The sequence below is a fragment of the Fulvia fulva genome, chromosome 8, assembly GCF_020509005.1.
Source record: "Fulvia fulva chromosome 8, complete sequence".
NCBI lineage: Eukaryota > Fungi > Ascomycota > Dothideomycetes > Mycosphaerellales > Mycosphaerellaceae > Fulvia > Fulvia fulva.
Window position 1 is genome coordinate 3,855,156 of NC_063019.1, and position 13,913 is coordinate 3,869,068.

The window sequence follows — 13,913 nt, forward strand, 5'->3', positions numbered from 1 at the left end:
CGGGGTTATCTTCTACTATCGGCGGTTAATAATTACCTAATAGTACTAGCGTAGCTAGATAGTTAATAGACTGTACTATTAGGTACTTATTAGACCTCTAGTTTACCTTATAGGTACGGCTTTTCAAATAATTCATTATTATAATGCCCTTCTCCTATTATATCTCTAGTATGTAGTCTACGAACTAACTAGAGCCGAGTACGATGTTATACTCTAGTGATTCTATCAAATAGTAGCTAAGGATTTCGACGTAGCCGCCGATATTAAAAGGAAAGTACGTAGACCCGGTAATAAGCTCGTTAGCGGAGCTACTATTAGCTAGTCCTAATTAAAGAGGTTCTTCCTAGAGTCGAGGAAGATTATATATACGAGCGTATACAGAATTTATATACTAAGAGGTGGCACTATAATTAAGGAAGGTAAGAGCTTAATTACTACCTATACTACTAGGTATTATAAGGTAAGGGGACACTCTCGGCCTTAGTACCCCTCGTGTAATAGGCGGTATTAGAGAGCTTACTAATATACGTAAAGCGTACTCTAGTCCTTATATTACCGCATCTCGCTATATTTCCTTCTTAGTATTATGTTTATAAGTAGGACTAACGGTTATCGTACTTAAGCGTTAGTCTAGCTATTTCCCTATTACTAAGGATTAGCCGGTATCTATGTTATAGAGCTAGTATTTGCGCGCGGTAGAGGGCGCTTATACTACTTAATAGGGTAGTCTAACGAGTATAAGTTATAGTCTAGCTATTTCCCTATTACTAAGGATTAGCCGGTATCTATATTATAGAGCTAGTATTTGCGCGCGGTAGAGGGCGCTTATACTACTTAATAGGGTAGTCTAACGAGTATAAGTTATAGTCTATACGGCGGTAGCGGATATAACCGCCTACTACGATAATACTAGCCTTCTCCTTAAGCTCGAGCTTCTTAAGTTTCTTAAATTCGCGCGGTATCTAAGCGTATAGCTTAAGGCCTAAACCTTAGGCTATACCGGGCGCGGTAGGTATAGTACCGTTACTACCGCTAGTACTACGAGGTGGTCGTAGTATAGCTAGGGTCTTTAACTTTAGGCGCTCGAACTTAGCTTCGAGCTTATAGTATAGATCGACTAAGTCTTTACGGTCCTTAGTCTCTATAGGCAGTGCCTCTATATATTTGTAGTTAAGCTTGCCCTCGAGTAGGCGGTAATTAGTCTTAGCTAATAGGTCGTATAAGTTACGCTGTTTGTCGTACTTAGCGATAAAGATAGAAAATAACTCGTTCTTACCCTACTATAAGACCTAGAGCTTCTAGAAGGCCTTACCTACGATGTCCTTCTTACTATACCGATTAATAAGAAATTAGATTATCTAATCGATAGACTTAAAGGGGTTAACGTAATTACGCTTAGTACGCTTAGAGGGTACTCGCGGATTATATAGCTAGTACGGGTACCCGTCGAGGTAGTTAAGAATATAGCGTAGTCCGTCCTCGATAGTCTAGAACTATATTACGGACAGCTTGATCTCTAGCTAATCGAGCTAACGGTCAAAGTTTATATTCTTATTATCGAACTTACTTTCTAGGTCCTTAACTAACTTGTTAGTATATATAATATTAGCGGAGGGTTCGATAGTAGTGAACTAGCTAACGGCGGTATTACTAGTTACCCTAGAAGCACTACTAGGTATACCCTAGCGTTCTCGTCGTACGGAGTTACGGCGTAGGTAACGGCGTAGTCGACTATTATCTCTACCCTTATCGTTATTAGAGTTGTCTCCGTCGTTATCGCTACTACCTCTACTACCTCCTCGTCGGGTACCTCTACCTATACGGTCCTACTAAGTAGGAGGCGTAGGTAATCGTAAAACACCGTTACGACGAGGGGAGTAGACGCGGACCTAACGACTACGGTCATTATTATTATTACCGTTAGTACCGCTAGTATCGCTAGTACCGTTCGTATCCTTAGCTACTAGCTAAGCCTTTAGCTCTACTACCTCCTTATTTAGAGCCTAATTACGCTTAGATATGGCTTTAATGTCCTTAGGTAATATGCCTACCTACGACTCCTCGACCTGTCCGAAGAGCGTATCGTTATCCTATCGGAGGCGCTAATTAGCTTCCTTAAGGTCTTATATCTAACTCTTATACTTCTAGTATTTATTAAAGTAGAATATAAAGAGGCCCTTAACATCCTTATCCTTTTCGAGTTGACTAAGACTCTCGGATACGATATTACGTTCCTTCTTTATATCGGTGTACTTACGCTATATAACCTTATTAGCCTTCTTTAGGGACTCGACCTAGTTAAAAAGTGTAATAAAGTCTAACTCTATCTAGCGAACGAGGTAAAACATAATCTCCGGGTATACTATAGTACGAGTCGCGAACTCGGCTAGGCTCTTAATAGTAGTATACTCTAAGGCGATTGCCGACTCCTTAGGTTAGCGTATATTATTAGTTTTACTAGCTTATATATATATATTATCTCTTGACTCTACAATCTTATACACCTTGATTCCTCCTTCTTCTAAGATCTATTCCTCGTCGAGAAATTGTACAAAGTTAATAGGGTCGGAGGTTAAGGTAAACTACTATTCTTTAGGTAGTAGATCCTTCTCGATCTCTTATTATTCGGCGGCGAATACGTTCGAGTCGTCGTCGGAAGGGAAGGTACCTAGGACGATATCGAGTGTCTACGTTTTAGTAGATACGGCTAGGAAAAGCTTAGCGCGTACGAGCGACTAACGCTTATACTTACTAAGATCTAGATAAAGAGGTTGCTTATGTAAGAGTACCCCGTTAGTAGTACTACCGGGTATAGCTATATTATACTATTACGTAGTAGATAAGACTACTCTCTTAGTAGGTATATAAGGGCCCTATAAGAGTAGGGAGGCGCGCGTTTTACGCGAAGGAGAGAGGTGATCTATTGACTTAACTAATGCGCTTATTTACGCGACTATAGTTATTATTAGTACGATTTAATTATAACTACTAGCCTGACTAGATAGGCCGCTTATAGGACCGAATAAACTATTACGGGTAGTGATCTATAAGACGATAGTATAGGGTTACCGTAAAACAAGCGTTATTCGGTAAGGCTACGAAAGAGAAGCGTAAAGCGCGCGAGATATATAAGGAAGCGCTAAGGCGCGCGACGTTACGGTAGTAGTGAACCGTAATATACGAAGCGAGATTAGTAAGCTACGTAAGTCTAACGAGGCCCTTATATAGTAGAAAGCACGAAAGCGCAAGTACATTTAGTCTAGAGGGTCTCTAACCTTTAATAGGGCGTCGTAATTAGTACCTCTAGAGGATACTAGGAGGTAGGAAGTAAGTAGAGAGTCGCTAGATAGTGTTCGGCTAGTACTAAGGCTACGACGCTATAAGCGATATAGCGAGTCGGGGTATAATGTACGTACCTATTAAGTAGACTCGCTAGATAGCGAAGAATCTAAAGAGGAATTGTCCTCCTAGTAACGATTCTATAGGATGTCGTCGTATTAAGATACCGTCGCAATTAAAGTAGAAGTAGTATAGTTCTTAGTAAAAGTAGCCCGCTTACTAGTATAGCCCGTACGGTAGTAAAGTACGTTACCGGGTATATACTTAACCCCCCCTTATTAACTACTAAAATATAGACGACTAACCACTCTAGTAAGTAAGGGCGCGCCTAGTGACCTTAAGATAGCTTACGCGTAGGTATATATACTTATCGGTCCGCGGGCCGTAAAGTATATATAGTGATCTTAAAAAAAAGATAATAAATCTGAAATTTTTAGATTCCCGTATCTTTACCTTATAGAGAGATTCCTCGTAATTCCTTAGCTTCCTACTAAGGTCGCCTCCTAACTAGATATATCTTAGTAGTACCCCTATATACCCCTACTACGTAATTAACCGTTAAAGGTTAATAAGATTTATCGCGTAAATTTCAGGGTCTAAAGGGGCCCTTAGCTCGTTAATACTACGCCCGACTACTCTATAACCTCCGGGCGAAAGGTCTACCTAGCTAGCTCGTCGCGTTTATTAAGTCCTTCCTTAGTAACCGGTCTACGTAGCTCGTCCTAGGGGAGTAGCGTAAACCTTAGATACGGCCTATAGAAATAGGGATCCCGTAGGGCTTATCGCTCTCTCCGATCCTCTTCCTTTTCTTCGCCTCTACGCTCCTCCCGCTACTTAGGGGAAGCGCCGGCGGTACTAACTCCTATATAGGCTTTATCGACGACACGAACATCCTAATATATAGCGACTTAACCGAGACTAATTACCGCTAACTCGAAGCGGCGCTCGAGGTATATAACGACTAGGTAGCGCGATACGGGGTAGTCTTTATATATAAGAAGTACTAGATAATCTACCTTACGAGGACCCTAAAGAAGTATAACCTCTAAGCTATAATCGAGGCCGGGACCGGCGTAAGCTAGATTACTCTATAGCTATCTATCCGGGTCCTAAGATTCTAAGTAGATACGTAACTCCGGTAGTACGCCTACCTAAAGTAGCTCTAGTAGCGGGGAGACTAGAACAAAGCCTTAGTTATACGCCTCGCGGCCTCTATATAGGGCGTAGCCTTCGTAAAGGTACGCTAGCTATATAGCTCTATTATCCGACCGGCGATTATATTTAGGGCACTAGTCTAGTATCTATTCTACGCGACTAGCTAGATAAAGTAGATTTAAAACGTATAGAACGAATATTTACGTAGGGCGACCGGGGTATACCGTACTATACCGACTTAGGTCCTAGAAGCGGATACGTAGATCGCGCTACTAGACCTTTACCTCTAATAGCTCGCTATAGGCTATACGCTCTAGACGGTAAATAGTAAGGTAGGGAGTAATATCCGCGCGGCGTACTAGATAATTACGACACGCCTTTAATCTATAGCGCCTAAAAAGAAGATAGGATTATAAGCCTAGCGGTAGCTAGATACGTAATAAACCCCGATAGTAAAGTTCCGAGTATAGGCCCTAGCTAGTAGTATACTAGTAATAGGAGCGGGATAGGGACGCGAAGAACGGAAGGCTATAGCGAACGCGGTCCGTAGATATATATAGGGAATCTAGGACGAGCGCTAGGAGAAAGGCGAAAGGTACCCGAACGGGTAACTACTACGGCGACGAGTATACTAACGAGAAGACGAGGTAGCGGTAAAGACAGGACCTATTAGCCGAGATAGAGTAATACTCTTCCGAGCCCTTACCCGCCTATAGGTAATAGTCGCGATACTACTCCGCTCGGACTATATTAGGTTTAAGGACTATCTATATTGCCGAAAGGTACCGGGAGTAGATAGTAGCCTATACGAATATAGACGTGTCTAGACGCCGAAACACGTCGTACTATTCTACCTACGCTTTATCGAAGCCCGGTAGGTAATACGCCTCGAGACTAGGGCTATAGACTTCTAATATATAATAGGTATAGCGCGTAGGATACGAGTAGCGGTACGAATAGTAATACGGACCGGCCTACTATAGTAGTTCTAGATAGTAGGTAAGATAGTAGTAAGAATAGGGGAGATAGCTTAGGAGGAAGAGCTCTAGGAAGCCTTCGAAGGCGCCCTACCTATAGACGTAGTAGAACTCCGGTAGTACCGACGACTACGTAGGCGGGTAGACCGTAGCCTATAGCGACTACGAGCGTAGGAGGAATAGCGACAGGAGTACTAATAGAGTATAGGAGCCCGGAAGGATCGACTCGTCGTCTACTCGACGGCCAGCTCGTTTTCCGCTCGACGGTCGACCTGTCTCCTACTCGATAGGCGACCCGCCTCTACTAATAGTCGACCTGTCGTCTACTCGATAGTCGGCTAGCTACTAATACTCGTTCCTAGGTACCGGGTAGATCGGTACTCCGGGGCGGCTGACTACCTAGTACTTACCGCTTCTAGTACGACAGATTGACTAATAAGCAATAGAGAGAACTTACTAATACCTAAAGAGGGTTTTTCCCCGTACGACGGTTTTCCCCTCTCTCTTCCTTAAGAGCCCCCGGCCTCGTAGACCTTTTAGGAGCTAGATAGGCATTATAAATGTATCTATTTATTTATTTATTTATAGATTATTATCTATATATAGATCACGTAATGATTCCCACTAAGACAGGCGGCCCACTAAGCTATACTGAATACGAGCGCACTAACTTGTCTAACAGCTACCACATACTCTCTCGCCTCGCGTTCTTAGAGTTCCTAGTGCCCAAGCCCAACAAGCTGTAAGCTGCCTTGAGAATCGGTTAGCGGCTCGATCCTAAAGGCTCGACAACGCGGCTCACGGTTGACACCACTTCAGCTTTGAGAAGGAGCTGCAGCTGGCTGGTGGCTCTTTGCATCGATGATTGTTGTCATTGCTATGGTCTTTCGCCAGCGCTATGCGAGTACTTTGGTAAAATCTCATCTATTGTCATGATCTGAGTACCAATATCAATGCCCACTGACGCCATCTATGGCATGGTACAGCTGGAACATACACCTTCACGCCACCGAAACACCACCCATCTCGATGACCACCCCGGACACTTCACGGCGCCTCAGCATAAACAGAATGCAAACTCGCACTCTTACTCACACTCCTCGCCTTCTCCAACATCTCATTCGCCAACCGCTCCAAATAAAACCCACTAACATCCGGCGGCAGATCCTCAAAACTCTTGATAATCCTCGCAACATCTTTCCTCCCTCTCTCATACGCAGCCAAATCTCTATTGCCATACACGTCTCGCCCCGCCGCATAGCCGTTTGCGGGTAAGTTCCTGAAGAAGACGTTGACAGCTACACTCATGCCCTGGGTGGGAGCTGCGGTGTGGACCCACATTGGTGGGATGAAGAGGATGTCGCCTGGGTCTAGAATGGCTTCGTGTGGGTGGGTTTGGGAGAGGGAGGGATGAGCGGTGGTGGTGTCGAAGACGTCGATGGAGGAGGAAGAGGCGCCTGCTTCGAAGCCTAGGTGGGAGACGTCGGAAGGTGGGTAAAGAAGTAATCGCTTCCTCCCTCGTACTTGACAGAGCACATTCGCCATGACATCGTAATGGAGCCACATGTGCACCGGTCCTGAAATTCGTAGGGGTGAACTGTGGGCATTCCTCGTGACATATTCCAGTTCATGCGGAAGTCCAAAGTCGCCGGCTATCGCGGGGAAGTCTTCGGCGAGGCTGGTGGGTCTGTTATTTGGTGCTTCCTTGGAGAGAGCTCGCAGGTAGACTCGTTCGCCCTTTTCCACGGAGGAGATGAAGGTGGCAAAGTCTTGGGTGATGTATTGGAAGTTCTTCTTCTGGAAGTCCATCCGCTCTGCTGAAGAGGAGTGCACGGCGACTTTGCGGTCGGCGCCAACTGCTTCGACGAGGTAGGTGTTCGTCCATGTCGTGGTGCAGGATCCGATCTGACAGTTCCGTAAAATGACCGGCCGTGCAGCGTCAACGTACTGTGGGAAGTTCACGCCGTGCGTGATGCGGATATCTTGAATACGAACGGGGTCAGGCATGCGCTTGTTGGGATCAGGCGTGCCGTTGCCATTGGAACTTGGCTCCGTGAATATGGTACTCTGTTCCGTCGTTGGCTTCCCTGCGTTGATCGTAGCGCGAAGTTGCCATTCCATTTGAAATTCGGGGGGAGATGCATCATTAAGCACACAGCTGCGGTTCCATGTCGTACCAAAAGAGAAACATGTTGCACCACCGCCGAGGACGAGAAGGCCACCGTCGATCTCCTCGAGGGCGTGGCCTACGAACAGGGGTCTGGGGCCTTGAATAGGTTGTGGTCTAAGAGTCTTCATGTTGAGGATCTCATCCTGTCTAGTGAGCATGCGGGCGCCAGTGACACCGCCGATCAGGAGGATGCCTCTATTCGACCTGACGACCTGTGCTCCGAAGCGTCCAAGGATGCAAGCATCGGCTTTGAGGAAGGCAGTCGCTCTCGAGGTCACGTTCTGGCAGGTAAGTGTCATGTCGTTCTCCAGGTTCCAGTGCCAGAAGTCGTTTAATACTCTGCCAGCGCTCGTCATGCCGCCAATGATGACACCAGACGTGGCTTCACGGCCGTCGGTGATCATGGTGGCACCAAATCGCGCTGGAGGCTTTTCTCCTTTCACCACTACCGGCTGCCAGCCAGTTTCACCAGTCCAGATCAGCCACTCGTCGAGGACTTGGCCGTCGGAAGCTTTGCCGCCGAAGACGAGGACTGTATGGGCAGGTCGTGGTACAGTCGGTAACACTAGAGGTACAGCCGAATGCCTGAATCGTCCTGAAGGCAGGTCTTGCACTCTCCGCCACTTGCCATCCAATCTAAGCCAGGACTCGGCGCTGGCCTTGTCAGGAGACGTCCTGCCTCCAGTCATTACACAATTCGCTGTACTGCCGAGTCGAGTGATGGCGTGACACATGGTGCCTGTCCGCAGTGGCGGTCCCATGATGGGCTGTACTGCGTCGTATCTGGAGTATGTATTACAGCTGTCTTGTCGTTCTTGTGTACCCAGGCCTCCATGTAGACCTACTGAATCGCCCGCATCTGTGTCTGGTGCTGGAACGACCGAGGCAAATCTTCGAAAGTTATGTGGTTCTATCAGCTCGTGCGTCTGCAGGATATCTCCTGGTCCAAAGTGATACTGCGGTGTATCGGGGCTGGTGCTGTTGCTGCCGTTCACTGGGCTTGACGCTATTGAGGCGCGAGACGATCCTGCAAAGAACGATGCTCGTGTGGATGTATACGGCTTGGAAGAGTAGTCCCGGCCAGGTTCCTTCTCCGCCATGAGCAGGAAGTAGTGCGAGCCGAACAAGGCGAACTCTTCCCACTCATCGAAAGGCTCTATACGATCGAGAGCTCGTCGCTCTTCCGGACTGAGGAATGTTGGATCCGACCACAGCTCCCAAAGCGACCGAATTTCTGTTCCGTGCTCGGGGTAGCCTGCTGCTACGAATCGTGCTTTCATCTCCTCCATCGTCCCAACTGCCTGGAGTGGTGTCCGGAGTTTCTCAAAGTGCGCCAACATCGTGGCGGCGAAAGGGTGGTCAGAACCATCCGGCAGGTGTTGCTCAAGCAAGCAGAAGCGAACATCGGGATATGTTGCGGTCCATTCGAAGACAGCTTGTGATGCATCCCTTGGCATGTACGCAGTGGAGACTTCAGACACGAACAGTATCGCTACATCACCATTACCAAGTTGAAGGTGTTCCTGCAAGATGTCTTGCAGCGGCGTCATGTTAGACAAGTCACATCCTATTGCAACGTATGGGTCGCTCGAGGCAAGTAGGCCACTTTCGTTTCCCGTCTTGGTGAGTTTCGGTGTCAACGACCTAAGCTGCTCAGTCTTGTCGATGACTCCAACCTTGTTCTGCATCAGGACTGGATAGTCCACGTCGACAAAGGTAGTCCCTTGACATAGCTGAGGTTGCTTGCCAAGAAAGAGGAAAGGTAATGGATCGCTGTGGCGCGTGTCAGTTCCCGCGCCAACCAGACTTGAAAGCTCCGAACTGCACATACTACCCGCATCCAAGATTGATGAGCACCTTCTTCTTCGCCGTCCGCTCGCTCATAAAGCGTGACGCTGCATGTTCGATGGCTTTCATGCGTAACCAGTACCCGCGATTGATCAAAGGAGACCTTCGCTTAAATTTGCTCACGAAATAGCGAAAGTACTCGGGCTGGCCATGGTAGTAGAGCTTCTCCACGGAACGTTTCGAAACGATGCTGCTCTTGTTCGTATCCATGATCAGTTCGTCTCGGTGCTGCTTCTGAGGGTCCACGATCGCAGTCTTGCTGGATGACTTGCCCTTGCCGTTGGTGAGCATGGGTACGCTCGAGCTGCGTCTGACCTTGCCATTTGCATTGCTCGCGCCGTTGGTGAGGCCCTGCAGGCCAAGCAACTTCTCTGCCTTCAGCATTTTATCGTTGGACTTGTTCTCATGGCCTGTAGGAAGGTCGTCCGACTGCCGAGGCTGCGAGTGGACGTTGAGCTGCTCCAGGGATTGTGCAGGACGAGGCACGTTGTCTGTTTCAAGGAGCAGCTGTGAGATATCCGGAAGGGGAGTGTCGGGCTCTTCATCGACCACGGCCATGGCTGCTGTGCGCGCGTGGAGAGTGCGACTCGGACCCACAGCGGATGCCTGTTTTAGGAATGTCAATTGGATTTGCTTGCGACGAGAATGAGAGATGGGGCGGGCGGGCTACTGAGTCGGACTGCGCGCGGCTGTCATTTCGCGACAGTACGTCTAGAATACTTGTCCGGCTCTCCTCTAAGCCCTGCAGCTGCCTGCGAACTGCCTCTTTCAGCTGTGCATCAGCCAAGACGAAGTCATCTGGCGGCGGGAAGTGCGAGGAGCGGCCCGGTGTGGAGGGCCCCAAAGTCCAAAGTGAAGTCACCAGCCAAGCACAGTGAAGCTCTGCACTCACCACTGTAAGCCTGCCATTCGCGATCAATGCTCTTGGAACAGCAGCAGCAGCAGCAGCAGCAGCAGTGGCACCAACGGCAGTGGTACCTCATCTCCCGCAGCGATGCCCGGGCTGAACTATGTCACGTTCAACCAAGACCACAGCTCGCTGGCTGTTGGTAGGCCGCACCGCTCCGATGCGATGGCGTAGAGAGGCACATGCTGAAAGGTAGATATAGCAACAACACGCGGGCTGCGCGTGTACAACACCGATCCCTTCGAGCTCACAAACCAGTCCTACGAAGATGACATCGCCCTCGTCGAGCAGCTCTTCTCCACCTCCCTCGTCGCCATCATCCTTACGCCCCGACTGCTGCGAATCGTGAACACCAAAGTGAGTCTGGACAGCATGTGCGAAAAGGATGGACCATCTTACGAGACTGAGTAGCGCGCGCAGAAGCATTCGACCATATGCGAACTCACGTTCCATGGCATGGTGGTGGCGGTCAAGATGAACCGGAAGAGGTTGGTGGTCATGCTGGAAGAGGTCGCCTTCATCTACGACATCAGCAACATGAAGATGATCCACCAGCAAGTCATACCTCAAAACCCAGGCGGCATATGCGCAATATCCCCAAACTCGGAGAACGGCTATCTTGCGCTACCACATTACCACAAGACGCCGCAGAACCCGCACACACAACCTACGCATGTGCCCAAGTCGGTTATAAAAGAGTCGATCAGCGGGGACGTCCTGCTGTACGATCTGAACAAGATGGAGGAAGTCACAGTGATACAGTGCCACCAGGCTGCGGTCTCATACATTGCGATTAACAACGACGGCACACTCATGGCGACATCATCAGAAAAGGGCACAGTGATACGGGTCTTCTCGATACCAGACGGGAAGAAGCTCTACCAGTTCCGAAGAGGCAGCATACCGGCGAGGATATACTGCATGAGCTTCAACGCAACATCCACCCTACTCTGCGTCTCATCCGCGACAGAGACGATCCACGTCTTCAAGCTTGCGCCGCCAGGCCCATCGAATGGTAACGCCAACCGACCCATCTCACCTCCATCCTCCCCAACTCAACAACGACAACCCTCCTTCTCCGGCCGCGACCGCAGCGAAAGTCCCTCAGCATCAGAAGACGCACGAGAAGGCAGCGCAGACTTCGACGGCGACCCATCAGCATTGTCAAACGCCAAGCAACCACGACAGCCAGGATTCATGTCCCTCGTGCGACGAACCTCGCAAAACGTCTCCACATCTTTCGTCAGCAGGGCAGCAGGCTACCTACCCTCATCTGTTACTGAAATGTGGGAACCACAACGAGACTTTGCCTGGATGCGCGTACCGCGAGGAGCTAACGGCCAGCCGGTGCGAAGTGTCGTGGCGATGGCGAACAACACTCCGCACGTGATGGTGGCCACTAACGAGGGTGACTTTTACGTGTACAGTGTTGATCTGGAGAAGGGAGGCGAGGGAACGTTGATGAAGAGGTTTGAGTTAGTATTTTCAATCCACACCGTCTGAGTCAGTATACTGATCATCTTGCAGTGAGATCCATGGCATGAAGTATCGGAAGGGGAACGACGAGTACGAATGACGGGCATATGGAACCGGAAGGTCGACTCTGCATCTCAATCGAATTCTGTTGTAGCGTTCAAGCGTGGCGCTCGTGTGGACTTGTTAAGCGCCATACCCGAGTGCTCAATCCAGATACCAGGCATAACCACGAAAAAGTCAAATTGATGTGAAGTTGTCGGCGCAAGGATCTTTCATTGGTGGCTCTAAACTGCAGGGCTCCAGTCAAGGACCTCTGGATGAATGACGTCCACAGCACATGAAGGCATGCCGTCAGCTTGCCCTGCGCCATTTGCCCTCGCTGCGGAACCCCCCAAGTGGCAACAGCACAATCCAACACGCTGCATGTTCCGGGCCCGGTTCCCATATCAAGATAGTCTCAAAGTGTTGAGGACTCTCGACACGCTCTAGTGAATATCCAGCTACCAGTCCTTCTTCACCTCGAATGACCATTCGAAGGTCAAGTGGTCGTGGTTATCATCATCGACAAACTTGGAGACAGCCTTGTACTTGCCACGTCCAAGCATGCCCGAAGGAGCTGTGTCGGTTTCAAACTTCTTCTCATACTCTGGCTTATCAGTCGTGCTTGGAGAGTAAGAACCCTGTGACATCAGATCATCAGCATAGATTCACTCTCCCCAGTAGTAGAGGGCACATACAATCATCTCCTGCATCTTATTCTTCACCGGCCCTCTGCTGACAACCTGCACATACTTCAGACCGCTGAGGATCTGATGGTTGACTCTGAAGCGTGCCTTCATGCGGAAGGTGGCTCCTTCCTTGATGGTGAAGGGGTGGTTCTTTAGGTCTTCGACGGAGCCGGGCTTGTCGAGCTCGATGATGATGTCGGGGCGTCCTTCTACTTCGAGGCCTAGGGAGAGGATGATGACACGACGGGGGTCGTTTGGATCACCGATGGGTTGGCCTGTGCCGAGACCGAGGGACTCTTTCCACTTTCGGAGGGATTCGTCGTTTTGGTCTGGGAGGGGTGTTAGTAAGGTTTCTGGTGGGGGTATGGAGGAAGGTGTGCTGGAGTCAGGGATGGAAGGGAGGATATGGACGCTGTGAATGGGTATGACAGGCACAAAATACTGATTTCTGCAGCTCGTGATGCCAACAAGCGGGCGCTCAGCAGTGCGCCTCAACACCAGCACGTTTTCATGTGGTGACTTGCAATGTGCTCTTGAGGGCAAAGATATTTGCTTGAGACGATGTGACAAGACTTCGCTGCCTGACCCTCACTCCAAACTATTCATGAGAGGTGTTGTTAGCTGCTGACCTACCTAGTTGCTGATATTCCTCAATGGTCTTCTTCTCGCCAACCTTGAAGCCCTCGGTCTGCTCAGGCTGCAAGTCTTCTGGTTTCGGGTCCGCAGACATGGTGGTTGTTCTTCGTGTTGTATCACGGTTCTGTGTGGTCAAGGTGAAGTTCTGTTTGTGTACAAGGTTGAGGACGTGGCAATGTTTGAGGTTGGGGGAGTGAAGGTGGGGTGTGGTGTTTAGCGAACAGCACGAGCATTGGCAAGGGTTTCACCGCCTGCTACTTCGTATCAACAGCTTTGCTACTACAACAGATCTCTCATCAATTGCTCAGGATCATCACTCAGATGGCATTTCTATGCCGCGATGACCTGCGAAGAAGGCTCGCGGCATGCTTCATGTCCACACAGACACGTGGCGATGGCTTTCGCTGGCAGGCAAGGATCCAGATGTGGAGGACTGAGGAAAGACGAACAGAATGTCGTCGGACGGATGCTCTTTGCCGTCGAGAAGATGATGTAGACGGCAGCAGTCGATGATGAAGTCCTTTCGTAGTGTATCTCCTAGCCAAATGAGATGGGCTTTGCCAGCCACCTACATTAGAACCATATTTTGGCCGTGTCGGCCGCCGCTCACGAACCCCCAGATCTCGCGGCTCCAGTGCTCCTCCTGTCTGCGCCATTGCTCGACATTCACTTCTGTC

The 13,913-nt window shown here is 49.1% G+C and overlaps 3 protein-coding genes across 3 annotated transcripts; 1 reads left to right on the forward strand and 2 right to left on the reverse strand.

Annotated features, from left to right (window-relative positions):
• Positions 1-6,518: 6,518 nt before the first annotated feature.
• On the reverse strand, positions 6,519-10,047 carry CLAFUR5_11578 (tRNA wybutosine-synthesizing protein 4; the record flags this gene model as incomplete). The annotated part of the gene is made up of 2 exons (XM_047910726.1): positions 6,519-9,414; positions 9,473-10,047. The coding sequence occupies 2 exons, from the start codon at positions 10,045-10,047 to the stop codon at positions 6,519-6,521; spliced, it is 3,471 nt and encodes a 1,156-aa protein (XP_047764880.1).
• A 436-nt stretch (positions 10,048-10,483) lies between these two features.
• Positions 10,484-11,972, forward strand: CLAFUR5_11579 (Autophagy-related protein 18; the record flags this gene model as incomplete). The annotated part of the gene is made up of 4 exons (XM_047910727.1): positions 10,484-10,538; positions 10,599-10,753; positions 10,808-11,871; positions 11,924-11,972. 4 exons carry the CDS (start codon positions 10,484-10,486, stop codon positions 11,970-11,972), a joined length of 1,323 nt encoding a protein of 440 aa, XP_047764881.1.
• A 400-nt stretch (positions 11,973-12,372) lies between these two features.
• CLAFUR5_11580 (Rho GDP-dissociation inhibitor) lies at positions 12,373-13,330 on the reverse strand (the record flags this gene model as incomplete). Its single annotated transcript, XM_047910728.1, has 3 exons — positions 12,373-12,552; positions 12,610-12,929; positions 13,234-13,330. The coding sequence occupies 3 exons, from the start codon at positions 13,328-13,330 to the stop codon at positions 12,373-12,375; spliced, it is 597 nt and encodes a 198-aa protein (XP_047765464.1).
• Between the last annotated feature and the right edge of the window lie 583 nt (positions 13,331-13,913).